Here is a 26,818-nt window from a genome sequence, read left to right on the forward strand (position 1 = left end):
TGCACATAAGACTGTTGACACTTCCTTCGCACTGAAGGGGCACAAATCTTTTTTTTTTCTAGGACTTATTAATGTTAGTAAAATATTTGCAGGGAAATCATGCTAATAACGATTAAGAACTAAAGAGACATTACACTTTAAGCTAGCCACATCTTCCACGGTACATGTTTCTCGAACTCCAGAGAGCGTTGCTTTCAGAAGGTAGCAAGTGAAATCCACAGCAAGATAGCGCGTGCAGCGACTGTCTGCGTACTGCCTTAACCACGATCATGACCAAATCGGAGAACCGGTTATTGGAGAAACTGGTGGAGCAGTCCTGTGAGTCGTCGTCATGCATATTTGCTCTCATTTAACATTTTACTCGCCCCATTTCCTCTATTGACGGTTGCCCTTTATCCTCCCACTTGCCATTACATCTATGTGGCACCAGTTTCTGATATTTGAAAGCAAAAGAATATCTCATGTAAATCTTCACGACTGAGTAAAACTTTTTACGGTTTGCAAGTCTACAGAACCACCAGAAATGCAAAAAAAAAACTCTGAATAATCGCGACAACTCGCACTGTCATTTTGTTTTGCCACCATGGTATATGACGAAACCTAATCGGGAACGAAATCGGTTCCCGATTAAGCCATTGTTTACGTTAAAATGGTTGTCGCCAGAAAGTAAGTGCCAGACACTTTCCAAAACTTTCACGCTTGAAGCGTGGGTTCCCTAGTAAAGATATTGTGCTATTAGTGTATACGGTTCGTGCAGAATTCCTTTCAAGATAATTTTCGGATAGTTCACTGTGGCACAGTTACTGCGTAGTACGGGCCTGCTCAAAAATCCTGGCGACAAAGCTACAGTCTGTGCACCTGATAAAGTTCGTTCTCTTCTATAGTCATAGCCCATGAAACGACTAAATACTCTAACCTGTGGCAAACATAACTGAGTAACTTTGAGACGATGTTGCGAGTTGTGAGCCCTACACTGCTACTTACACTCATGGTTATTCCCACGCGAGATTTCGTGAACAGTCTTCGGGGTGAAGAATCACTTCAATCCCCCTTTTCTGGCGATAACGTCAAAGGAGCCGTGACTTTTCTCGAGGAACACGTCAGTCCAAACTCCGCTCTCGCCTTACTAACATGTGGAACATGCAGAGACCGCTTAGGTGGTGATAGCATGCGAGCCTATCAAGGAAAGGCAACGAGGTGGTCGTGCTGCGGCAAAAGATTCGCGAAAGCCCTCGAGTCCAACAGATGGTTTAACGTGCGCACTGTGTTTGTTCTCGAAGGGCAATGCAGATGGAAGGCTTTGTGCATCGGCTACCTCTTACGGAATCCTTTCACTTCATACTTCACTGAATGGATAGTGTTTCACAACACTGACTGCACGCTGCTGCAGCCTGAAGAGTTATCCGCACTCAACAGCGGTTTTTCACTGTGCGGCGGAAGCCAACTAATCCTAAACTCAGTAAAATCGAAAATAAGTTCTGCGGCCACCCAACAGATGTTCTTCTATCGAATGTGCTCAATGGGCTACAACAGAGGAAGGGCGCGTTTTAGGTTGCCTCCTACAGATAAAAAAGTTACATTCGCATGTCACCTGGATAAACGCATATACAAATTTGCGAGAACGGCGTGCCACAGTATACAGCACGACATAATATACAAAGCGCTCCTCTCCCAAAACGCAACGTTGAGGTTCAAAGCATATCGAGACCTTCCTTGAGCCGTCGACGGATTGAATCGCGGAGAAGCTGACGTACTGATAGCCTCCATAGCGGCCGACCGTGATGCATTGCGCCACTTCCAAATCACACCTATTTTGGAGTACAGGCTTGAGACGTTCTATACGTGTAAGGATTCATACGCTTACCAAATTTCGTACTTCAGCGTGGTGATACGGTCATCTTGGGCGTTTCTTCTCATTTCAATCGCCATTCTTTCGTCCAGGCTTTTCCTGGCAGGCAATAACCGCCTCGAATTCGGACACAGTTTTCTGGACACGGACTGGGCGTTCTTCTTGATAGCGTCGTTTCTATCGGCCTCTACCCCAATGAACAGTGCTTGGCGGGGCCAGAGTGCTCACCGCAGATGGTCATGTCGAAAAGCGTTCCTGTTCACATGGCTCATGGCAATTATTCCTCTGTCGGTCTTCTTTCGGGGAGAACTGACCTCGCGCCTCAGCGTCACTTTGCCTCCGAACTTTTTGGACACTTTGTACGAGCTGGAGACGGCACTTGAGAATCGACAACTGACTCCCTGCATGCACATAGAAGTAGCAGCCAGGCACTCGACAGCCATTCCCGGTACGTTATATGACAAGCTAACGCGCGTTTTTCAGAGCGCGAACAAGGACATGTCGCTGCTTGGCAGCACACCTGAAGACTGCTTTCGCTTCGCGCGGCGGCCGGGCTTCGCTTGCTTCGTAGAAGGAATGGATGAATGCGCGAGTGGCCGCCACAGACGGCAGTACATCGAATCGCGGGAGCGGATGAATATCGCGTTTAAGACAATATGTGCTCGGAAAGATTGCGCCCACGCTAAGGTCTACAGCAACCTTTTGCGACGGTTGCTAGAAAAAGCGCTGTACCCTCAATACACGGGGTGGAAAAAGTGCGGGCCTGGAGAAATGTTCATTGAGGCGCCAGCCTGAATTTCACGTGAGAGAAAAGACTACGCAGCTGCACGCACTGTCGGCATTTTCTGGTTGCTTTGGTGGATTGTTACTTCTGTCATTTGCTGTGCTTTGCTTGGAATTGGCTGTTCTCGGAAGGGAGACATTATGATGCTGCAACACTTTAAGAAGTTTTCGCGATACGGTACATTGCCAGTGTCTTGAGTCTGCATGAGTACGTCGGAAACGAAAATCTCCGGGAGCACGAAAAGTGATCTAAACGTATAGTTTCAAAGTCTATGAACAATCGGCTTGTCTGATTGCAACACATGAGAGCACATAAGCCCGACTTCAGTCTCCTATTGCGTGGCCTCGAGCACAAACTAATACACGATCTATCAGTTTCGCCCACCTGAAAACTTTGTGCACGATAGTAATTTACTTTAGCGATGAACTGGCCTCTCGTCTAAGCGTCACGATGCTGCCGGCTTACAAAAGAAATATGAAAGAGCTGAAGAAAACGTTGAACAGTGGCCAACTGACACTTTGCCGGAAGAAAAATCAGCGTCTGGCACCATTTTTTCCAAAAGTATCGCTGTTCACACCATTTGAAAAAAACGGCTTTTCGCCACTTTTAAAATACATTTGAGAAGCACGACGATATAACCCTTGAGTGTTGGTCTGCTCTGGGTGGCTGGAGGTCCTTTTGTTTGTGTTAAAGGTGTTTTTATAAGTGCAGTGATACCGCACGGTGCTCAATGGCGCCCAGAGTAATGCCTTTCCGAAAGGGTTATGCCTGGACGGGTGTCCGATCAATTTTATCGCGCTGGCTGCTGAGCAATGGGCTTTCTTTCGGCTGTCGCATTTTTTACAATGAAAGCTTTTATAAGATTGGTTTAGTACTATACAGCCCTACATTCTGTTGTGGAATTGGCAGCGTGAGCTTAAGACCTTTATTACTTGGCGCATGAATTTCTTGCCACCTGTCATGGTGGAGAGGTGGCAATTTAATTTAATTCAGCTGAACAGCGACTTGTTGTGACTTGCAGTTGCCACAGTGTAGAAGGAAAAAAACGCCTATCCAATTTTAGGGGAGAGGATAGAGAGAGACAAGGAAGAGACAAGAGATGTGGGAGGTGACAGCTGGCCTAGTTGTTCGGAAGGTATTGGCGAGAGCTGTTGAATTCGCTGGTGGAAGGTGCCTGCCACGGCACAAAACCCCAGAGGGTGACCACCGAGGAAGCAGAAGGTAACGACGATGACAGAGGAATGTGAAAACGGTGTTTGATTCTACGGAAGAATGCAGGGCTATTGGCTAAACCGACGATGTAACAACTTTCGCTGATTTGTGCGCTAACCTGGATAACCCGAGCTCTACACTTTTCCTTCCGCTGTAGTATATAGAAGCGCGGTATTTTCAAAATTTTTAATGAAATGGGCCGTTTTACTCTTCATATACTGCGCTGCTTCCTACGTTTACTGGGTGGAAAATATGCCACTGAAAATGAAGTATTTCTTGATGCTTGGACTAATTATATAAAAAGAAGGAAACTTTCAGAAATTCAGGCTTTTTTGGGTTTTTGTTGGAATTTTTGGCTTGCTGGAACACTGCTTTATCACGTTTTCGTTAAAATTGTCCTCTGACACAGCACCATAATGTCTTAACACTTTCACGATTGCGCGATTCTGCAATGTTTAATTATTTCGGTTTTGTATTTTTATTCCAAGGATCCATATGCTTTTATCTGTTTTTGTTTGTATTTTCTGGAATTTTTGGCTTATTTATTTCTTTCTTTTGATTACTTGCCTGTACCGCCCCACTTATGTAATACCCTCAAATTGAGGGCCTTTACGTGTATTTTGTATAAATAAATAAACAAATAATATTATGCGTTCAAGTGGCCATACTGTATGAAAACGAGTAGTAGTTTTCAGTACTTTTGGAAAATTAGAAGCCGTGGCAGTCACCTTCAAGCTCCAATTTCACCCGCTCTCACAAATACCTCCCAAACAACTAGGCCAGCCGTCACCTCCGACATCTCTTCTCTCTCGCTTGTCACATGTTCTGTCGCCACCCTCTTCCCTAAAAGCGGATAGCGGTTTTTCTTTCTCCACTGTGGGAACTGTCAACCGTGGCAAGTTCAACTGAATTTAATTAAATTGGCAGCTTTCCACCATGACAGGTTGCAATGAATTCATCCTCTGCGTAATAAAGCTCTTACGCCTCACGCTGCCGATTCTAGAGCAGAATGTAAGCTATATGACTACTAAGCCCATTTTATAACAGCTTTCATTGTAAAAAATGAAACAGCCGAAAAAAAGCCTACTGCTCAGAAGCCGCAGAGACTAAATTGCTCGGACACTCGTCTGGGCATAACCCTTCCGGAAAGGCAGCACTCTGGGCGCCGTTGAGCACTGTGAGGAACCACCGCACCAAGACAACTTTCACACAAACAAAATGCAACCCAGCCACCTAGAGCAGCATCGACACTCATTGTTTCTCCGTTTTTCTTATAAACTGTGTTAGAAAAGTGGCGAAAAACAGTTTTACCCAAAGGAATACGAATAGCGATAATTTGGAAAATTTGATATGTGACAGATTGTGATTGTTCTCCCGACAAGGTGCCAGTTAGCCGCTGTCCAACGTTTTCTTCAGCTCTTCCGTATCTCCTTTGTAAGTCGGCGACACAGTGACGCTGAGATGAGGGGTCAGCTCATCGCTGAAGTAAATTACTATCGGGTTCAAAAGTTTTCAGGTGGGCTAAGCTGATATATTGCTTATTATTCTGTGGTTCGAAGCCACGCTATAGGAGACTGAAATCGGGCTTACATGCTCTCATGTGTTGCAGTCAGACAAGGTGGTTGTTCATAGACTTTGCAACTATACGTCTAGCTTTTCGTGCTCCTGGAGGCTCGTTTCCGATGTACCTATACCTTCTCCAGTCACTGGCAATGTACCATATCGCGAAAACTAATTCAATTTTTTCGGCACCATAATGCCTCCTTTAAGCGAATAGCCAAATCCAAGCAAAATACAGAAAATGAAAAAAGTAATTACCCACAAAAGCAACCGAAAAATGCCGACAGTGCGTGCAGCTGCGTAGTCTTGGCTCTCACATTAAATTCAGCTGGCGTCTCAATGAACATTTCTCCAGGCCCGCACTTTTTCCACCCCATGTATTGAGGGTACAGCGCTGTTTCTAGCAACTGTTGCAAAAGGTTGCTGTAGACTTTAGAGTGAGCGTAATCTTTCCGATCACATATTGTCTTAATCGCGGTATTCATCCGCTCCCGCGATTCGATATACTGCCGTCCGTGGCGACCACTCCTGCATTCATCCATTCCTTCTACGAAGCAAGCGAAGCCCGGCCGCCGCGCGCAGCGAAAGCAGTCTTCAAGTGTGCTGCCAAGCAGCGACATGTCCTTGTTCGCGCTTTGAAAAGCACGCCTTAGCTTGTCGTATAACGTGCCGGGAATGGCTGCCGAGTGTTTGGCTGCTACCTCTATGTGCATGCAGGGAGTCAGTTGTCGATTCTCAAGTGCCAAAGCCAGCTCGTCCACTAGCTCGTCCAAAGTGTCCAGAAAGTTCGGTGGCAAAGTCACGCTGAGGCTCGAGGTCAGTTCTCCCAGAAAGAAGACAGACAGAGGCATAATTGCCATGAGCCATGTGAATAGGAACGCTTCTCGACATTACCATGTGCGGCGAGCACTCTGGCCCCGCCAAGGACTGTTTATTGGTGTAGAGGTCGATAGAAACGACGCTATCAAGAAGAACGCCCAGTCCGTGTCCAGAAAACTGTGTCCGAATTCGAGGCGGTTATCGCCGGCCAGGAAAAGCCAGGACGAAAGAATGGCGATTGAAATGAGAAGCAACGCCCAAGATGACCGCGTCACCACGCTGAAGTACGAAATTTGGTAAGCGTACGTATCCTTCCACGTATAGAACGTCTCAAGCCTGTACTTCAAAATAGGTGTGATGTGGAAGTGGCGCAATGCATCAAGGTCGGCCGCTATGGAGGATATCAGTATGTCAGCTTCTCCTCGATAGAATCCGTCAACGGCTCGAGGAAGGTCTCGATATGCTTTGAACCTCAACGTTGCGTCTTGGGAGAGCAGCGCATTGTATATTATGCCGTGCTGTATACTGTGGCAGGCCGTCCTCGCAAATCTTTCTATGCGTTTATCCAGGGGACATGCGAATGTAACTTTTTTTATCTGTATAGGAGGCAACGTAAAACGCGCCCTTCCTCTTTTGTGGCTCATTGAGCACATTCGGGAGAAGAAGGACACCTGTTGAGTGGTCGCAGAGCTTATTTTGGATTTTACTGAGCTTAGGATTAGTGGGCTTCCGCCGCACAGTGAAAAATCGCTGTTGAGTGCGGATAACTCTTCAGGCTGCAGCAGCGTGTAGTCAGTGTTGTGAAACGCTATCCATTCAGTGAAGTATGAAGTGAAAGGGTTCCGTAAGAGGTAGCCGATGCACAAAGCCTTCCATTTGCAGTGTCCTTCGAGAACAGGCACAGTGCGCACGTTAAACCATGTGTTGGACTCGAGGGCTTTCGCGAATCCTTTGCCACAGCACGACCACCTCATTGCCTTTCCTTGATAGGCCCGCAAGAGATGATCATCGAAGCTGTTCCCCTGGTTTCCGCATGACAGGAAGGCGAGGCCGGAGTTTTGACTGACTTGTTCCTCGAGAAATGTCAAGGATCATTTGACGTTATCGCCAGAAAAGCGGGATTGAAGTGGTTCTTCACCCCGAAGACTGTTCGCAAAATGTCGCGTGGCAATAACCACGAGTGCAAGTAGTAGTGTACGGCTCACAACTCGCAACATCGTCTCAGGGTTACTCAGTTATGTTCGCCACACGCTACGGTGTTTAGTCGTTTTATGGGCTATGGCAATAAAAGAGAACGAACTTTATCTGGTGCAGAGACTAGCTTTGTCGCCAAGTTTTTTGAGCAGGCCCGTACTACGCAGTAGCAGTGTAACAGTGACGTATGCTGAAATTATCTTGAAACTAATTCTGCACGAACGGAATACACTTATAGCACAATATCTTTACTAGGGAACCCGCGCTTCAGACGTGAAAGTTTTGGAAAGTGGCTGGCACTTACTTTCGGGCGACAACCATTTTAACGCAAAGAATGGCTTAATCGGGAACCGGTTTTCTCCACTTCGAGTGCTAGGTTTCGTCATATACTACGGAGGCAAAACAAAATTGCAGTGCGAGTTGTTGCGATTATTCGGTGTTTTCTTGCATTTCTGGCGGTTCTGTAGTCTTTATAACCGTACAACGTTTTGCTCAGTCTTAAACATTTACACGAGACATGCATTCGCCTTCAAATGTCAAGAACTGGTGCTACATAGGTGTAATGGCAAGCCGGAGGATGAAGGCTAACCCACAATAGAAAAAACAAGACCAGTAAAATGTTTAATGAGAGCATAGATGCATGACGCCGACTCACAGGACTGCTTCACCAGTTTCTCAAATAACCACTAGTCGGTTTAGACACTGGTTAAGGCAGTAAGCAACTCAGTTTTCGCGAAAATAAAACTTCCGAAAGGACCTTGGAACTTATCGGTGACAGGCACAAAAAATACCGAAACTCGATCACCCATGGAACATTTCAGTCACAATATTCAATTTATATGCGATTGCCCTAACTTCAAAGCAGCCTACGTGTCCGCAATCATTCTCGGGCACGATTCCCAAAAGTTAGCTGCTCACACGTCATGGAGTCACCATTGCAAAGTGATGAACAAGATGGGACTACCTTTTGACGATAAACACACGATGGCCTCACGCCAACTTCTCAGGCATCCAAACTGCAATCTCGTGAGACAGGTTCTCGCGATGGCAATATAGCGTGGCTTGAACTCTTAGCAATTACTAGGAAAGACCTATTCTCCGGCGCTTATTCGCAGAGTCGGCCCGTGTGATCAAAGTTCGGATTCCGCGTGCGCTTTAGTGCAAAGAAAAACGCAAAATATGTTTCCGCGTGAAGGTGCGATAAACTACGTCTAGTCTATACTCCTGTGACCTTCATCACATTGTCATGCGTATTCTGTGCTTACCAGCGTGGAATACCAATCCGGCTCCAACTGTGTCCTGAAGTTCGTAAGACCAAGTAATATGATCAGAGAAGCAAGCGACAACGCAGGAAAACATTGCAGTTTCTCAACACCCAACATCAAACACATCCATTAGACCGAGTTTCGACTAGGCATCTTTAAAGGACTAACAAATGCGACCATCCAAGGCATCCCTCTTAGATGCTCGTTCATAAATCTATTCTTTTATCACACCGTTTTAACGAAGTTTAATTTTCCATCATACTACCTTGCGAACGCTTTTTCCGCAAACAAAGGAGCAGCTTAGCACTTCGAGCTGCACGCACTTCACGTAACTCTGCTTCCTTATGCGCAGCCCATCAATAATTCCGAGTGTAAACTATCGTTGTGTAAGGTCACAAATGTGCCAAAGTCTTCTCCCGATTCCTTCTAGCCATAAGCAGCCCTCAGAAGCCATATCAGAGTCTCGAAAACAGCAAGTCAACTGCCGTCGTAGTAGCCAAGGCAGTGAGCAACGCCATCCGCTTTGGGAGAAATCTGCGAAGAAAAGTCATTTCTTTTGTTTGGAGAAAGTTTACTCGAAGTAAACAGTCTGGTTAAAATTTAAAAGCTATATTTCTCCTCGCTGCTTGTTTTCTACGTATACTTATGTCGTGTTGCTTTTCAACTGCAGATCTCTCAAATGCAATCTCTTACGTGGTCCCACAGCCTTACGATGCACGAACACCGCTCGGTGACACTCAAATCGAGCGCAAATTCTAAATTTACAACAATCAGCGCCTTAAACTATCGGCTTGAAACCAACATTGCTCACCGTTTACAGCAAAGCTCGACCTTAGAAATTGAACCCAATGCGTTATAAGTAGCAACATCAGCCATTGCGGCCCGCTTTACACCTTACTTGTTCCTCTTCTTGCTGGTTTCGGTGGCTGTTTTTGTGCTCATTGATTTGTTATTATTTGATCTTCTTTCTTAGTTTGTGCTCTTCTTTGTTTGTTCTTTTATTTTTGTTTGTTTCTTTGCCTTGCCTTACCTTGCCTTGCCTTGCCTTACCTTGCCTTGCCTTGCCTTGCCTTGCCTTGCCTTGCCTTGCCTTGCCTTGCCTTGCCTGCCTGCCTGCCTGAAAACGCGAACACTGACCACAGTCCTAAGGGTAGCGGTGAAGAACGATACCCACAGTGAAGAAACGGGCTTCAATATCAGCTCTCAGTGGCCTTAACCTTCGCTTGTGCAGCATACGTTGGCTTGTTACACAACCTGTTTTCTCTTCGCGACAACGTGACGCAGCTGCTGACTCCCAGCACGATCTTAACAGCCCGTAATGAAGAGATGGAAGAGACCCATTTCCTCGTGACTCGAATCAAGTGTTATCTTTAACGCTTCGACGGAAGCTCGCAGCTACTGTATGCGTAGCGAATGGTTTTGGACGCGGACCAAATGCGTTAAAGCCTCCGAGGCGACAAGACCAGACCTGTGCAACCACTCGCTCGTATCCCAGGTGAAGGGCAGACGTTTAGAGCACCTCTCTACGCGTGGCATCGTACAGGGTGGGATGTTCCTTCGAAGATTATATGCGCACTAATTTTAACTCTCCTAGCTCGTTTTTTTCTGTTACAATAATCGCACCTTTGTCTTCTGTGCACTTAGTCGGCAAGCTATATCCGAGCCCTTGGCTAAATTCCTGGCCCTCACCTCGTTCCCACTCGTCACAGCTGTTCGTTGTTTTTTCGCAACCCTCCCTCCACGGAACTACGCTCGCCGTCACATGTTATTCTACTGATCATATAATCGTATTACCACCTGCGGTTAAGTATGGCGAGATAAGTGTACCTCATAGCGTTCTCAGCGCAACGCTAGTTCACGTGTCCCTATCTGTCTCTCCTGCCCCTGCATCCGGTGGCGGGAAGCTCCTTTTTAATAACGGCTCATTCTCTCATAAGCACGTGGAGCAGCTAAAACGCCAAGCTGTTCGACGGCACCTGCGCACGAGCACGATTGTGGAACTAAGCACCGTGTCCTTCCCAGCCAAACTTCGTGTTGTGAAGAGGCAGCCGTCAGTGGGCCAACATGCCGGAACAACAGGTGAGCCCGCCGTATTTCAATAACTGCTTTCAACCGAGCCTTTCAACTATGGAGAAAGAGAGAGGGAATGAACATTTAATTGTAAAAAGAAGACCGGAGTGGATTGTGGGTGGGGTCCTCAGTCCAAGACTTCAGTGGCTTCTGCCGACGCTTTGCCGATGGGGCCTAGCGCCTCCTGGTCTTCCAGGGTGCCACTGGCCAGCGTCACCTCCCACTGCTCCAGCGCCGTGTTGTGCGGCTTTAAGTGGTTCGGTTTAGCTGAGCATGTCCATGTAATGTGCGTGAATGTGGGAATTTCGCCACACCAAGGACATGCATCTGCGTATAATGTTGGTTTAATGTAGTGTAGGTGGTAAATATTGGGGAAAGTAAGTGTTTGGATCCGTCTAAGGTGGTTGGAGTCCTCCGGAAAAAGTTTCTTACGTGGCGGGGGTTAGAGACGACTATTTAGGCGGATGGTGTCTAGGCGGGTTGAAAAATGGGTTGAGAGGGGGAACAGAGTAGAGCCAGTATAGAAGAATGACCTGCAAACTCTGCTTGTGAGCTGTGCTTGTACGATGGGCTTTTAAACGTTAGGCTTAAAAAAAATACGGAGGGCAGTTAAGCTAACTGCGCGTTTTAAATTCGAAAAGATTACTTTTTTAAATTCTACTTTTCCTTCCTTTTTAAAGACACACCTACTCATTAGCGAACGGTCGTAAAGGCAACTCATACACTAAGGTCAGATTTATTCGCATAGAAGCAACGCGGCTCGCCTCGCAATATGAAGGTCCTTGGTGGAACTTCCCCGCGTCTCCGAAAGAATTTTTTTTTCTTTGCCGATGACGTCATTTGCGGATGTCTTGACCACATTTCCCGGACGCTGACAAGGACGTCTGGTTTCGTTGGTAATGACCTATATAAGGCTCTCGCCTTTAAAAAAAAGGCCTGAAATATATGTTGCGCCGCAAGTTGTACCGTGTTTTTGCACCATTCGGAGTCGCTCCTGCTCTCGTTTTGTTCAACAAAACGAGAGCAGGAGCGACTCCGAATGGTGCAAAAACAAGGTTATTGGTCACGTGGTATATTTCCACCAATCCGAGCCCCTGTTTCGTTTGCCAGCCACTTTGCAGTTGCCGCGGCCAGAAGTATGCTTTTCTATTTTAGTTTTCACTAGTGGGCGCCTTGGGATTATGGCAAATTTCGTTTAACATTATAGGATGAAGCTTCCAAAGCGATTCAGCCTTTGAGTGAATCCTTAGTGAAGGGCTCCGTATAAGTACCATTACCCGTGGTTAATTACCGTCCACTTACATCACACAGTGCATGCAAGTCGTGGGTTCGAACCCGCCCACTACGGTAGCACTTCGATGGGCGAAAAATGTGAAAATTCCGTGTACTGTGCATTGTTAGTGCCCGTTAAGAACCCCAGGTGGTCGAAATTATCCGGAGCCCTCCACTACAGCGTCCCTCGTAGACTGAGCCGCTTTGGGACGTCCATCCTATAAAGCCAAACCAAATGTGCCATAATCCTATTTACTGACCCGTTCAAACCAATATACATTTTTCAGTAGGGATATAACGATCTTGACCTCCACAGCCAAGTGCCGTAGCCACTGAGTCACCCCGGTAGGAAAGACAGCCAAGGCACGAGGCAATAGTGATCCCTCCGGCAAACTTTTCTAAGCTTGACTTCGCTTGGTTCAGGTAATGCTAGCTTCTACGACAATATGCAAACTTAGTAAGACGAAATGGAGACATCCGTTCTATATACCCAATTAGTTATCGGTATTTTTTGTTCCTGTCTCAGTGGCACGTGTGAACAAAATGTTTTAACTTTTAGTGCGTTTCTGGCTACTCTAAAAATCGTTCCCTGCCTTTTCACTCAAAGATGTGAGTCGCGTGCAAATAAAAAATAAATGAAAGCTGTACTATAGGTTCAATCTCTTAAAGATGAAAAGGGTCCCAAGGCCGCAGGGAGCTGCCATACACGCGGAAGTGCCTCGCGAGTTTCCTCAGCAATTTCTCATTTAGTTTAAGTGTTTCTCAGGAGACGCATCCCTTGCTCATACGTAGCGTTTGTCTTAAGCATGCGCTAGGGCTAACCGCAGCTATAAAGTGTAAATAGTGCACTGATGCTTTCTAGCAAATAAAAAAAATCAGGCTCTCGGCAGGTTCTTGGAGCGCACAGCTTCTCTTTAAGCTCTGTGGAACACGGCAGTGGTGAATAAAGTAAAATTCGTCGCATTCAGAACACTTTCCTCGTAATTCAATAGTGCACATGCCCAAAAATTCTAGACAAAAGCATTTTTGAACAGAAACCAGTTTACGAGCACTTTTTTTTTTCATATCTTGCAAGACTTGGGTATAACAATGAATATATTAGCAGATCTCCCCTTGGCAGGCTTTAATGATTTGGCTATTACCGTTTTTGCTGCCGTCAGAAGTGTTCCCCATTGGTTTTCTTTGGCAGTCTTAACTGTTCGATGCGAGTGATAGAAACACTATCAAAGAAAGATTTTGCTTCACATCGGAAGAATGGACCATTGCCTTCAATATTTCCTTAACAATACCTTACAATGTTTCAATATTCAAAATTCTTGTCCAAGAATGTTGGACACGAATATGCACTTTGCAGGCTCGCGCATTTAATTTCAGGCAGCGGTGAATGATAGGTAATAAAATAAATATATTTATTGACTTTGTGCGCCGGTAATTTTTAACTACCGGTATGCATTTTGAGTCAGAGAAGTAAAGGAAACATGACTGCATGATATAACACTGCGCTGGCGTCTGTTGTGCTTTGCTCTTAATTGAAATCATGCATTCAGCTGCTGACCTGGGAGTAACGTATGCCTACAAAACTCCACAGGGCCACCGTCATTACAGTTCATTGTCAATTCTGTTCCCCTTACTCTGCTGGCGCCACTTGCAGATGCCCGCGCCATTCTCGGGAATTTACGTCGTTTGTTTATCTGCATTATGTTTGCCTAATTAATTTCTCGGCGCAGAGCTCAGGGGATCCGTAATGGTCAAACTGTTTTAATTACTGCCACTTATTTTTTCCTTTCATCTCTGGTTATAATAACTTTCTTCTGTGAGATTCGCGATTTTTATTATTCCATCGGACCCATTGATTCCATCAAATATGTTTCAGGACGGAGCGAAACCTATTGAAGCTATGTAAGTAGATGTTTACTCAGGCAGTCCAACAGCCCAACAAGATAAAGTCTGCGTACGCCACTACTGATAAGCGGAGGTGGCAGAAAGGGTCCGCCGCCATATAACTTCGTTAAAAGCATGATAATAAGTAATGTGTACACGATGTCATTTTGGCAAAAATTTCGGTTATGAAATTAAATTGCAATACGTACTGAAACCAGTTCAATAAATATTACTAGCTTCAAAGATGTGGCCAACGAAAGTCCGCACTATTATGTATAGGAGCGGCAGAAATGCTATCTTTCACGTCGTCACTCTAAAAATAATCAATTTTTTTCTCTATACCCTTCGAGACATACGTTAAAACTAATAGACTTAATTCAGATGCCACTAAAAAGCATTATCTGTTTTATAGTCGCGTTTAAAAAATGAATAAAAATTCAGCACAGTCACTGTACTGGTTGACAGTGAAGATAACTTATGCATTTCGTTTCGGCCTAACAGCACAGCCTAATATTAACCTTTGCCAGAGGCACGTGTAAGGCTTCGGGACAGTTAAGTGGGTGCTGGCACAAAAGCATTCCCAACTGTTTTATGATCTTTCCGCGGTCTTTGACAAAGTTTTGTGCACGTGGTGAATGCACACTTTTGTAAACATTCGTAACCATTTTATGGTCTTCCGTCGGTCTTTGAAAAAATTTCGTATAGGCGTTGAATGCACACTTTTTTGTAACGAAGGGCCAGCATGAGATCCGACGCGTTCGCAGCCCTCACTGCCAGCAGCGGCGTTTTCAAGGAAACATGGCGTTGCACACGTGCATGAAACGCGAGCCCGTAGGAAACAACACAGATGACCTAAATTTTTCCGCCTGCCAGCGTCCGCAAGCGATAGCATTTATCTCTTCTTTTGCCTCTTTTGAATGCGAACACGTGTCCCGAACAATACGTTCTGGGAGCTGGCTATATGCTGACTTCCTTACCGGATGTTCTAAATGGTACCAAAATAACGGCACGAATTGCGAAGCAGATTTCATGTTGTACAACTTCAGTTTCCTTTCATAAGACGCTCCTTAGCGGCATTCGTACAAATTCCAAATAATGGCTCAAAGCAGAAGTATCCCTTCGAGAACCGAACTGCCTGTACTTTTTTTGTGCACGCATTTATGACTTCTCCCATGGCCTTCTTTTGAAAAAGGCTGGTGGGATCGAAAAAAAAAGTCAAGAGCCAGCCCACATTGGGATGGTAAAATTAAAGCACCCTCTTACAGAAAAGCACGGCCCGTGAGCCATTGCTATTGCTGCTAAAACTTTATAGAAATTTCTTCTTCTTGTGTTGTTGCCAGGAAAAATGAAAAGGAAAGTGCACAGGACTGCCCATTGGCTCAAGCTGAGCCGCAATCGCTACCACGTGCTGAAAGTAGGAGAATTTCAAGATAGGATAGAAAGATAGGATAGAAAAGACGCGCGGTATAATGCCCCAGGCCGATCCCGGAGGCAGTGCAATACCGGGCCAACCGGTGGCGGAAGTGAAGCAACCTTCAAGCACACCGCCACATTTCCAAAAATATGTTGGGTTCAAATGGGACCCGGATCAGATATTCTATAACCGAAAACGGTCCACGGGATGGGTTTGAAGCTAGAAATTTCTAAAACACGCAGGCGGCCACCAAATTCTTGACACTATAATATATTCATGCGTTTATATTTGTGCGGACAGAGACTGCAAGCCATACACAATCACATTCACAGTAATTAAACGTTGGCAACACCCCCCTAAACAATTGCAGTGGACTAATAAAATACCAAGTGAGTGGTTTTACTAAATAACCACTGAGGCCAAGTATTTATTGTTCATTTAACAATTCCCGGCCAAGTCGGTTCCCTTTTGGCTCTAAAGTGTGATCCATGTGTCATCCTCAGCGCTCCCAGTTCCTGGAGAGACTGTACGCAGTCCCGATATTTTATTTGCTATGTGTTCTGCTGTCTTCACTGCACGGTTCATCTGCGCCCGCGAATTTGGGGAGTTCTTAAAATAAATGTGCGCATGACCATGAGGACACTCCGGATGAGGAGCTGTGTAAAGTACACTGGTCTCCTCCCCGGCACTGTCCCATCTCTATCTACGACCTACATCTTCCCTCATGCAGTTTCTGAGATAATGTTGTGTCGAGAAAAAGCTTGGAAACAAGTAATCAACGAAGTGACGCAGCCGGGCCGAACTTCTTAGTTAATGTAACAGGTTCAGAAATATTCGCTTAAATTAAATGCTCGAGCAACAACTGTTTTTAACGTTAGGGGGCCGCAAAATGAGAAACGCAAAACAAAAGTGATTTGATAACTTAGCGTCACAAAAGACGGGGAAACTATAGGGTACATTTTGAAAAAGTTCAACCACCTCCAGTACCCTGTAAACGAAGGAATCAGTGGGGTAGGTGTTCCGTTAGCGTTTCAAAGCAGCGAAAATAGGGTTCTTAAAAATAGCGCGAACTGCACGAGACACAGTAGAAAGAAGACATCACACGAGGGTTTAGTGTATTCTCCTTTGTGTTCCGCTTCATCTAGTTTTGGCGTCTCTCATAGCCTGAGTCGCTTTGGGACGTTAAACCCCCTAAACCGAACTGTTTCGTCTAGTTTGCGCTGTTTTTAAACATTATGAATTTTCACCAACTAACCGAAATTTGTGCTCTGCGGTAGTGTAAATTTCCTGCAACAGAGAGAAAAGAATTTTAATGAGAGGAAAGGAGGAGAGGTCAGTCAGTGATAATATGACCCTAGCCTGCAACAGAGGTAAGAAGAAAAGACTGGACTTACCAAGAAAAACAAGCCAGAAATCATTGGTTGCAAGAGATATCAAACGGCAAGCCAGTTTTTAACTACCCAATGTCAAGATTGGTTGCCACATCCAAAGTCGTGACAATATCAACTTACGGAAAGAGCGCGTGTCTATCTGGTTACCCCTCATTACATTCCATTTCATTAGCGGTCCTGGAGAGGGGAGAGAGGGGCCCTTCTTCTTTAGCCTCATCCAACTACCTACCTGTCTGTATGGCACTTCCATGTGGGCCCGGCGGGGATGAGATAAGGAGATAGCAGTTCTGATTATCTCATTTATTAGCCACAATTTCTTGATAATTTGCAATCAACAATCTTATTCCCTTCATTTCACAATCGTGGTCCTCAATACCATACTCATCATCATCAGCATGACTATACGCCCACTGCTGGACGAAGGCCCCTCCCTTACCTCTCCAATTAACCCTGTCCTGCGCCAGCTGCGGCTACCCTATCCCCGCAATCTGATTACAGTATATAATCTGTGAATCTTGTAGTTTCCGGTAATTTATTCATCTATTCCTAGATCAAGTGCGAGCATTTTTCTACTCTATTCCGAAAGTGGGCTCTACAGGGATCCAGAACTTTCACGCAGAATTTTCTATCGTCGACTTGCAAGCTCGTGGCGACACCCCTTCACGACTTTGCATCTACACTCCGCCGCGTTGCAGCTGTCATTGTAGTGTAAGAGTGCCCGCTGCTCTGTCATTTCTACGAGGTGTGCAGTGGCAGCTCGCAAAGCTGCGCGTACACCTTTCGAACCAAGGTGTCTGCATATTGCTCGCTGGACTGCTTTGTGCACCTGCCACTACGAAGCGCAACCTGAGTGTAGGCTCATTGCTCGTTTTTATGCTGCGTCCACCTGGCGGAAGCAAGCCGGCACTGGTGACGCCAGTAGTTGAGATTAGTCCTGCTGGTAATATGGCGACGCCATAGTTCGAAAGGTTGAGACGCGCAACTGCAAAAGCCTAAAGGTCGCATGCTTGCAGTTCATTAAAGGGTTCTTTCTACATCTCGCTACTTCCAGCACCACAGCTCAAGAGTGGAGCGAAAGACAACGCCTTCCGGACGTGCATAGTTCTCTTACGAGCACTTGAAAATAACATGTTTGTGTAAGCAGTCGACCCGCATTTCTTGCTTCTCGAAACCCACTGCAATAAGCAATGAGACGCCGTGACCCACAGCAGTGTGCAACCGGGCATCCCACTCTTTTCATTCTGGCTGTTCGGATAACTTCTTGGTAACGCGGAGGTTCCCCTGTTTGATGAAAGGATCTCCGACCACATTCTGCGCGTAGTTTCGACTTTGTAAAGCACAAACCGTCGAGATGGATGGTTTTTACGACCATGGAGAGAGCTTGAGAAAGTTTTGTATCTCAACAATTTCCAACATTCTCGGGTAAAAGATATAAATAATGTAAAATTGCAAGGTACTGTTAGGCACACATTGAAGGTAGTGGTCCATTCTTTCGCTGAAAAGCAAAAATCTTTCTTTTAAAGTTATTTCATAGCTCGCATCGAGCAGTTAAGACTGCCATAGGAAGCCAATGGGGAACGGTTTTGACGATGGCAAGAACACTAATAGCAAAAAAAATGCAAACCTTCCGACGGGAGGTCTGCGGATATATTGATTGTTATAGTGAAATCTAGTAATCTGAGAAAAAATTTCGTCCATAAAGTTTTCCCCGTTTCAATATGCTTTTGTCCATAACTGTGGGGTATGTCTTTCAGCTCGAGCAAGCATGTGTTGACAGGCGTCGCCTGCAGTCAAGTTATGAATATGGATATTTTTGAAAAGGACGCCATGCTGAGCGTAATGATACGGTGAGCACTGTACCAAGCCCTGTACTTTTTACACAGGACGACGCGCGGGCAGCGGAAGAAGTACCCAGAAGCCGTCGCGTCGGGTCGTACGTCTTCTGCGAGCACTTTCCCGAAGAGATCTTGCGCGGAGCCCTCTCCTACAGGCACCGGCCGGGCCAGGTGTACATCGTGACCTACCCAAAGTGTGGCACGACTTGGATGCAGCACATCCTCTACCACGTGTACAGCCTCGGCCAGCCTCCACCCTCGATCAAGCACTTTTTCGAGAGCATGCCCTTCCTAGAGAGGCACGGCGTCGAAGCCGTCTCTGCACTTACTTTCCCTGGTACGTATGAACTGCGAGCGTTTAGTGCACATTTCGCCAATGATGTGCTTGTGATAACACCGCTGATTGCCGGAATAGCCTCGCTAGGTCTTTTCCATAAATGAAACCACTTGCCAATAGGAAATTGTGTTACCATACCCAGAAGTCCATATGCATGCCACATCATCTCTTAACTATTTCTTTGTCCAGACAGCCAAGAACTAGAATCGTATACTTCTGCCGCCCCAGTTCTCACCAAGCACACTGCCAGGAGTGAATTGAAAGATCAGTCATAGACACGCTGTTAAAGACTCGTTCCTCATCAAATACCCCACCGCGGGATTTGAGGCGTCAACAAAAAGCACGCTCACGCAGTTGACAACCAGGAGCCAAGGCGTAAAGTCACGAAGCTACGGCCTCGGTCAGTAGACATCAGGCTAAGGTGTCTTCATGTGAGCCTTGTGGTGCTTTATTTACGGTACTCCTGTAGTTTCAAGACTCTGGAAGGTAAAACGAACTGTAATCCCCACCCCTCATTACCCTGACACCTCCTGAGGCAGCCTAAACTAGTCCACCACAAAGATCAATAGCAAACCCTGTGAAATGGAGACTCTTTACCAAAGCTGTAGATAACAAGATGTACAATTTAAAAAAGGATTTTCCGCGTATGCTTTCCATTGTTACGTTTTACCAGTGCAACAGCGTGGCGCGAACTGCATGGCGGCGACATCTTGACATCCATTACGTCCCATAACACCTCCTTTAGCCCGCTGTGTCCTCTTTTTCTTACATCAACGTGGCCAAATTCAGTGAAGGCGATCGTAGCTCAACAGTGATAGCAGTCGAGTAGTCACGTGATCTGCGGGCGGAGAGCTCATTCAGACAACTTGACGTTCGTGGTAACGGAATGGCGTAGCGTCACGTGACCGGCGCTGGCCGAGTTATGGGCTTCACCAAGAACGCCGATACTAACTACAGCTGCGCTGTGAAACAACTTGAGGGAAAGAGGATGTTAAACTGATTTGGGGACCCTTTATGCGTAGCTCCTATGATTAAGGTACGGACAACTACGCATTTTGAGTGGCATTCACTTTTCAGACACAGCCATACGACTTTTGAAGCCTCTATTTTCAGCTTCTGTACCACGCGCTTGTTCGATACAGATGTCAGGCATAAAACTCAAGCAGAAATTTAGAAGCTGCATATTTCAAGCAGAAATTTAGAAGCTCCACGCCCATATCGGAGATGTGCGAAATCCTTGTGAAACGCAATGGCGTATTCCGACAGTAACAACAGAAAAACTCAATGACGCCCTCTTGGGCTATGCGACCGAAATTCGTGAGCGGTTGTCATTACAGTCTATACGCTCACTGACCACACAGCGATTTCGTCTTCTTTTTACGCCACGACATGGATAATTCCCGACTTTACATTCATTGATCCATGGGAGTCCCCATACCACTCCTGGCACAGTGGTGCAGCGGTTAAGCGACGCGCCACAGCCCTGCGATGGCAAGTGCTCCTAACGGTGGGCATTGTGTGACCCAGGCTCTTGCTCTTCCCGGGCAACCTCTCGCAACCAATTGTTAATTTAATTGCCACCTTCCTCGGCATGCAAATGGCTCATAATCCCGTGGGGAGGGCTTCGCCCCTTTCTCCACGACATTCCCCTTCAAACGCTTGCGCATTAAAATGGTTCGCACCAAAATAAATGGAGGGGCTTCTATGAAGACGCCTTAATCAATCTAGAAAAATGGGAAGTAGCTTTGGTCCGCTGTAAACACAATATAACCTTATTGCGTAAAGATAGCTTTCAGAGTGCAATGCTTTTAGCTTCCGTTCTCGGCAATCTCCGGCGAACATCGTCCGGGGAGCATGGTGAAGCAAAGGGCGAACGTGAATCAAAATTGCGGACGTTGCAGAACTTTCCGTCCAAATTGTACGCAGCTTGACGCACGCTCAAGGATCCGGTGCGCTGTGACTTGAAGCCCGTCGTGCAGTGCTTGAAAAGCAGAAGAGTGACCGTGAAGATCGTGTAACCGTCGGCAGGAGGCAGCATTATGCGTATTACGCCGATTCGCTCTCCAGATCGCTTGGAAGCCGTGTTGGTGGAGAACGAAGGGCAAGGAACTGAGATTTCAGAGGTTGCGTTCATGTGCGCCCTAGCTTCATGGTAAACAGGGAACAGGCGCGGCGTACCTCTAAATAAAGAGGGCTTAACGCCCCTTGTCGAACCAACCGAGGTGCAGGCGCCACTCTGAAAGCCAAGGCTTTCTAGATGGAGCCAGCCTAACACGCGCCACACCTTTCATGCGATCATTTCCTGATTGCACCTGCTCTGAACGGAGATGGGCTACATTTGTTGTTGTTGTTGTTGTCGTCGTTGTCGTTGTCGTCGTCGTCGTAGTCGTTGTTTTTGTTGTTGTTGTTGTCGTCGTCGTCGTCGTCGTTGTTGTTGTTGTTGTCGTCGTCGTCGTCGTTTGTCGTCGTCGTCGTCGCCGTCGTCGTCGTCGTCGTCGTCGCCGTCGTCGTCGTCGTCGTCGTCGTCGTCGTCGTCGTCGTCGTCGTCGTCGTCGTTGTTGTTGTTGTTGTTGTTGTTGTTGTTGTTGTTGTTGTTGTTGTTGTTGTTGTTGTTGTTGTTGTTGTTGTTGTCAATGATGATGATGATGATGATGATGATGATGATGATGATGATGATGATGATGATGATGGTGGTGGTGGTGGTGGTGGTGGTGGTGGTGGTGGTGGTGGTGATGATGATAGTGATGTGTTATGTTGCATTTCACACTAGTTTTGCTTGCTACGTTCGCTTCAGTCTGTCTTATTTGTAATGCTTTCAAGGTCTCGGGAAGTCGCTTCTTAGAAACCGCGGCAACAAGATGATGCATTCAATATTTGGCAACGTAAGCTTTCACAACGAGGGTTCCTTCTTACTTTGTAACTGCTGGCCATGCCAACTCATACTTCTTACTGTCTTAAGCAGTATATTAGGTGTCTTCCAAGCCATGTGTCGTGCATGTATCAGCCAAAAACTTTGAAATATTTCTTAACTGCTTAATTGAATCGTACTCAACTCCTGGCTTTCAAACGAGAGCTGTGTAAGTGACCAGGAACGGTTATCACCATTAAGGTCTCCCGCATATTTACGAAAAAACGATGGCAACTCGCCCCTTAAAAAATAAAACTTTAAAACGTAAAGTTTAGACATATTGAACTTACAAAAAAAATAACAATGGTAACGCTGTATTCCTCGCAGGTAGCGCCATTAAAACGCACATGCTGTACGACCAGGAACGGATCTGTCCTGACGCCAAGTACATCTACGTGGTGCGCAACCCGTTCGACTGCTGCGTCTCCTTCTACCACCACTACAAACTATTTCCGATTTACCACTTCGAGCAGGGCACCTTCGACGAATTCCTCGATCTTTTCCTCGAAGGGGCTGTGGATGGCGGAGACTACTTCGACCATCTTATGTCCTGGTACCCGCACAAGAACGACCCCAACGTCCTTTTTGTCAGGTGGGTCAAGATCATCGCTTCTATACGAAGATTTTCTCAATGTCCTTTCATTTAAAATTAAATTATGTTATCAGGCTGAACTATAAGGTTAGTCGCCGCAGTGGAAAAAAAGTATAACGTTGCATTAATAATTTATTTCATAACAAGCGCTGAGTTCGATCAAGTAAATCTGCAAGGGAAGAATCTTTCCTTTATGAGAAAAAAAACACGTCTTGGTCTCACCACTTCAACTGCTGATTATAGTCGGTGCCCTGAGGTTTTCTGGTCGCTAGCCCCTGGCGCAACATTTGTCTTTCTTATTAGCGCTCGCAAACAGTATAGGAAGTGACAATGCTTGAATCAACTGCTGAGTGTCATAATTCACGGGGATTTCATTCATCGTAAAGTTTTCTTGGGCAAGCTTCACAACTCTGTAGAACTCTCCTGGCCCGCCTTGCATTGCTATTGTCGCCGCTCTGATTTCTCCGAGCACACAGGACGTAAGTTAGGCAAACGACCTGACCAACGGAAGTACTATATTTTGTCCGACACTAATACAAGGATATCTGGAGCGAAAAGATAGAGACCGCTATAACGTGGCTCCGTGGTCGTGATAACCAGGAAACTCTTCCCTAAGACTGCACACTTCTCGCTTCAACTTCCGAGCTTTTTTCGCTTATCTTGAACACTTCTACGAACACAGTTTCTTCACTCTTAGCGACGTCTGAATAGCAACCAAGCCAAGCCATTGTCATGGCAATCTACGCTTCAACTCAAGCAATGGCTTCACCGCATATTGTCTCCTGTCACAGGTATGAAGACCTGAAGGCAGACACAGAGACATGGGTTCTCGCCGTGGCAGATTTCCTGGGTCCTAAGTATGGTGATGCACTTCGGCGTGACCGTCAAGCTCTGGACAAAGTGCTTCGAGCAGCCAGCGTGGAGTGTGTCCGCCAGCTCTCCCGCCTCGAGCGAGAGTATCAGGCCGAGCTCATGGCCAACACTCCCAGGGACAGGTAAGGCGGGTCTACGTCAAGAAAAGCATGTAGGCACGGTAGGCAATGTTGGTGACCAGAGTGCTTTCCGCCAAATGTAATAGATCTATCGGGATGCTTCCGCTACGGAGTAACAGGGAAGGGGTAGTTAAGGTGGCTTGCGATCAGACATCTTTCTTTTAGAGCACACAGTAGTAGTCGTAGTTGTTGTTGTTGACCCAAACAACAAACGGTGTGTACCCATAGTTAGGGACCGGCCAAGAATCGGGTGACATGGGTAGGCTTATCGACGGAGAGAGCTTCGGGAGGGGGGGGGGGGATAAAAAAATAGAGATAGGAACAAAAAGATAGGCGGGTAGCACGCACGGTGGACCATCACCAAGCGGGACTAATGAAGATAAGGAGGTGATTTTAATTAAACAGTTACGCATACCCAACAATTCTAAACAAAGGCATTTTTGAGCGGGAAAGCGCGTACGAACGCAATATTTTATATAATGCAAAATTTCACTATAACATACAATATATCCGCGGATCACTCGATGGCAGCCTTGCATTTTTTTGTAACATTTTCGCTGTCGTCAAAAGCGTTCACCATTGGTCTTCTATGCCAGTCTTAAATGTTCGATGCGATCGATGGAAACACTTTGGACGAAATATTTTGCCACATATCAGAAGAGCGGATCATTGCCTGCAATATTTCTATAACAGTATCTTATAATATTCCAATTCTCAAAGTTTTGTCCGAGAATGTTGAATATGGAAAGGGAAAAATGGCAGGATTTAGTAGGACAGCAGGTGCGACATGGTTGCTGTGATGCTCGTTGAAATCTCCTCTTTCTTTTCTTGTTCTGTCAACTCGTCTTCTATCCGCGCGGACCAGCGGTAGTGGCCTAGTTGGTGCCAATCGGCAAGCACACGTCCCTCCTTAGCTGAGTGGTTCTCACAGCGACGGTTAGGAATAATAATAATTATAATAATAATAATTGTTTTTTTGGGGAAGGAAATTGCGCAGTATGTGTCTCATATATCGTTGGACATCTGAACCGCGCCGTAAGGGAAGGGTAAAGGAGGGAGTGAAAGGAGAAAGGAAGAGAGAGGTGCTATAGTGGAGGGCTCCGGAATAATTTCGACCACCTGGGGATCTTTAACGTGCACTGACATCGCACAGCACACGGGCGCCTTAGCGTTTTGCCTCCATAAAAACGCAGCCGCCGCGGTCGGGTTCGAACCCGGGAACTCCGGATCAGTAGTCGAGCGCCCTAACCACTGAGCCACCGCGGCGGGTGCGGCGGTTAGGAAGCGGTATTGTTTTGAGTTCAATAACCCATCATGAAACTTCTGGAGCGCGGGCACCGCAACTATCACAGCGAAATATCTCGAGTAAAAGAGTCACCAAGTTTACGCTTATGGCTTAATATGGTTTACTGCAGCGAAAGCATTCAGGTTATGTATGGCTGTAAATATTCATTTACAGCCACACGGCTTGATTCACGGGCGCGATCGGCGAGAAGTAGGCGGCAACGCTCGGTACAGAATTGCAGTCACACAGCTTCCCGTTCGGGCGAAGTAAATAGCTTTATTTTCCCGTTGCCGGCGCTTACTGATCGCTGTTGACCACGTCGACGAGAGAGAGCCGGCCCTTACAAAAATTTTCTTTAGACAGCCTATAGACTGTCCACAGACTTCTCTCTATAAAGTATAAAGACTCTCTATAGACAAACCATAGAGAACAGTCTATAGGCAATACAAATCCTGTAGGCAATCTATCGACAATCTATAGATTTATGGCAATACACTTTTAGAAGACTTTTGTCTATAGAGAGTCTATAGACTATGAATGGACAAAAAGAAATATTATAGGAAGGCAATAGAGTCTATAAGAAGTCTAAGGACTGTCTGTAGCCTATTTTTATAAGGGCCGCTACTGCACCTTCATTCTCCGGCTGCTGCTACGACGGCTACGCATCCGCCATGGCGCCATACGAGGGGCTGCTAACGCACCGCCGCGCTACGCAATTTCTCCAGCTGTGACGTCACGCAGACCAGAGCGCCATTTCAGGTTCAGTGCGCGCACTCGATGAACTTCTTGTCGGTATAACATCTTTATAACGGTTCTCGCTGAAATATGTGATATGAGGGGAGTCTTGTTGAGAGTCCATCACGTTTTAACCAGTCTCGCACGAAGCAATCTCTGCTATATGTGTTGTTGATTAGAGTGCAACCTTCCGTGACGTTGAGCGCATGCAAGTTCCCCAGCATGTGCGCCGCATACCAGGTTGCACATCTGGCTTCCTCTCCCCCACAGGCTGCCCCGGTGGGCTCAGCTGTACCTCGAGCACTCCGGCCACCGTGCGACAGCCAAGCCTTCCGAGGGTGCCACCATGATCAGAAAGGGGCAGGTGGGCGACTGGAAGACCCACTTCACGGCCCACCAGGTGCTCAAGATGAGAAGAAAGGCGGCACAAAAGTGTATAGCGCTCGACCTGTTGAGCCTGTGGGAGGACTGCCTCGAACTGCGGTCAAAGAAAGAATACTAACTGCTTGGAAATGTCGACAAGAGCATTTAAAACAAAAATGTGCTCCCTCGGTTGGCGTATAGTAGCGTAATACACACACACCCAACATGAAATCATTAACTCTGCTTTTTGTCTAAAGTAGGCGAGCTGCAGTGCAGGAGACCGCAGCTTACTCCAGGCCATAAGGAGGGGCTGCTGTGGTGTACCAGAAACATTTTCATTCTGCAGAGCTTTAGAGATTCGCGCGCGTCTGGTCTCGCTGGTTAAGGATGAGTGGCCTTGCATATTTTTGAGAAACAGTAAACGCCTACGCGGGCGTTGCTTTGCGGTTGGCTTCACTGAGGCTCCATCGACCGCTGTGGCACTGGCAGACAGACTAAGCTTTAAACCCTTGATCCAAATTAGCTTTACGCCAGCTCTGGAACAACGTTCTTGGAATGGGCCGTTAGGTAATGATGTAACCTACCCGATGAGCGTTATTAATGCAGTCGCATAAGCCCCTTCTATATTCTGCAGCTGTAGCCGGTAAGTCGTTTGAGTAATTCATAAAAAGAAAGTTTCAGTCTGCTCTCGGCACGGTCAGATCTGCATGCCACAGCAGGTCTGTATATGCATTAACCAAAATGCCACCACTTGTGCCTTTTTTATCCGAGCTGACATCTCACCTTCACAGAGAGAGATTACTCAAAGAACAGCAGATTGGATGGGTGGTTTTGTTGTTCTGTTAGGCCCTGTATATCTCTTGTGTTTCTAATAAACCAAAGAACTGTACTGCAGCGCTTCTAATGCCTCGTCGTAACTTTTAGTTCCGCCATTTTTTTTTGGCTGCTATTACGAAGATAATTTTCTACTTCATGCCCGTATTTTTTTTAACTTCAAAGCTTATTTGTTGGAAAGGCAACTGTCTGGAAAGTGATATGAGCGAAATAAAATCGCCTTACA

General features: G+C 46.3%; 1 protein-coding gene across 1 annotated transcript; it reads left to right on the forward strand.

Annotated features, from left to right (window-relative positions):
- The first annotated feature begins 10,161 nt into the window (after positions 1 to 10,161).
- LOC144135386 (sulfotransferase ssu-1-like) lies at positions 10,162 to 26,582 on the forward strand. Its single transcript, XM_077668054.1, has 5 exons — positions 10,162 to 10,762; positions 18,595 to 18,883; positions 22,119 to 22,383; positions 23,175 to 23,378; positions 25,666 to 26,582. The coding sequence occupies exons 1-5, from the start codon at positions 10,748 to 10,750 to the stop codon at positions 25,895 to 25,897; spliced, it is 1,005 nt and encodes a 334-aa protein (XP_077524180.1). The 5' UTR covers positions 10,162 to 10,747; the 3' UTR covers positions 25,898 to 26,582.
- The last annotated feature ends 236 nt before the right edge of the window (positions 26,583 to 26,818 follow it).

The sequence above is a fragment of the Amblyomma americanum genome, chromosome 5, assembly GCF_052857255.1.
Source record: "Amblyomma americanum isolate KBUSLIRL-KWMA chromosome 5, ASM5285725v1, whole genome shotgun sequence".
Classification (NCBI taxonomy): domain Eukaryota; kingdom Metazoa; phylum Arthropoda; class Arachnida; order Ixodida; family Ixodidae; genus Amblyomma; species Amblyomma americanum.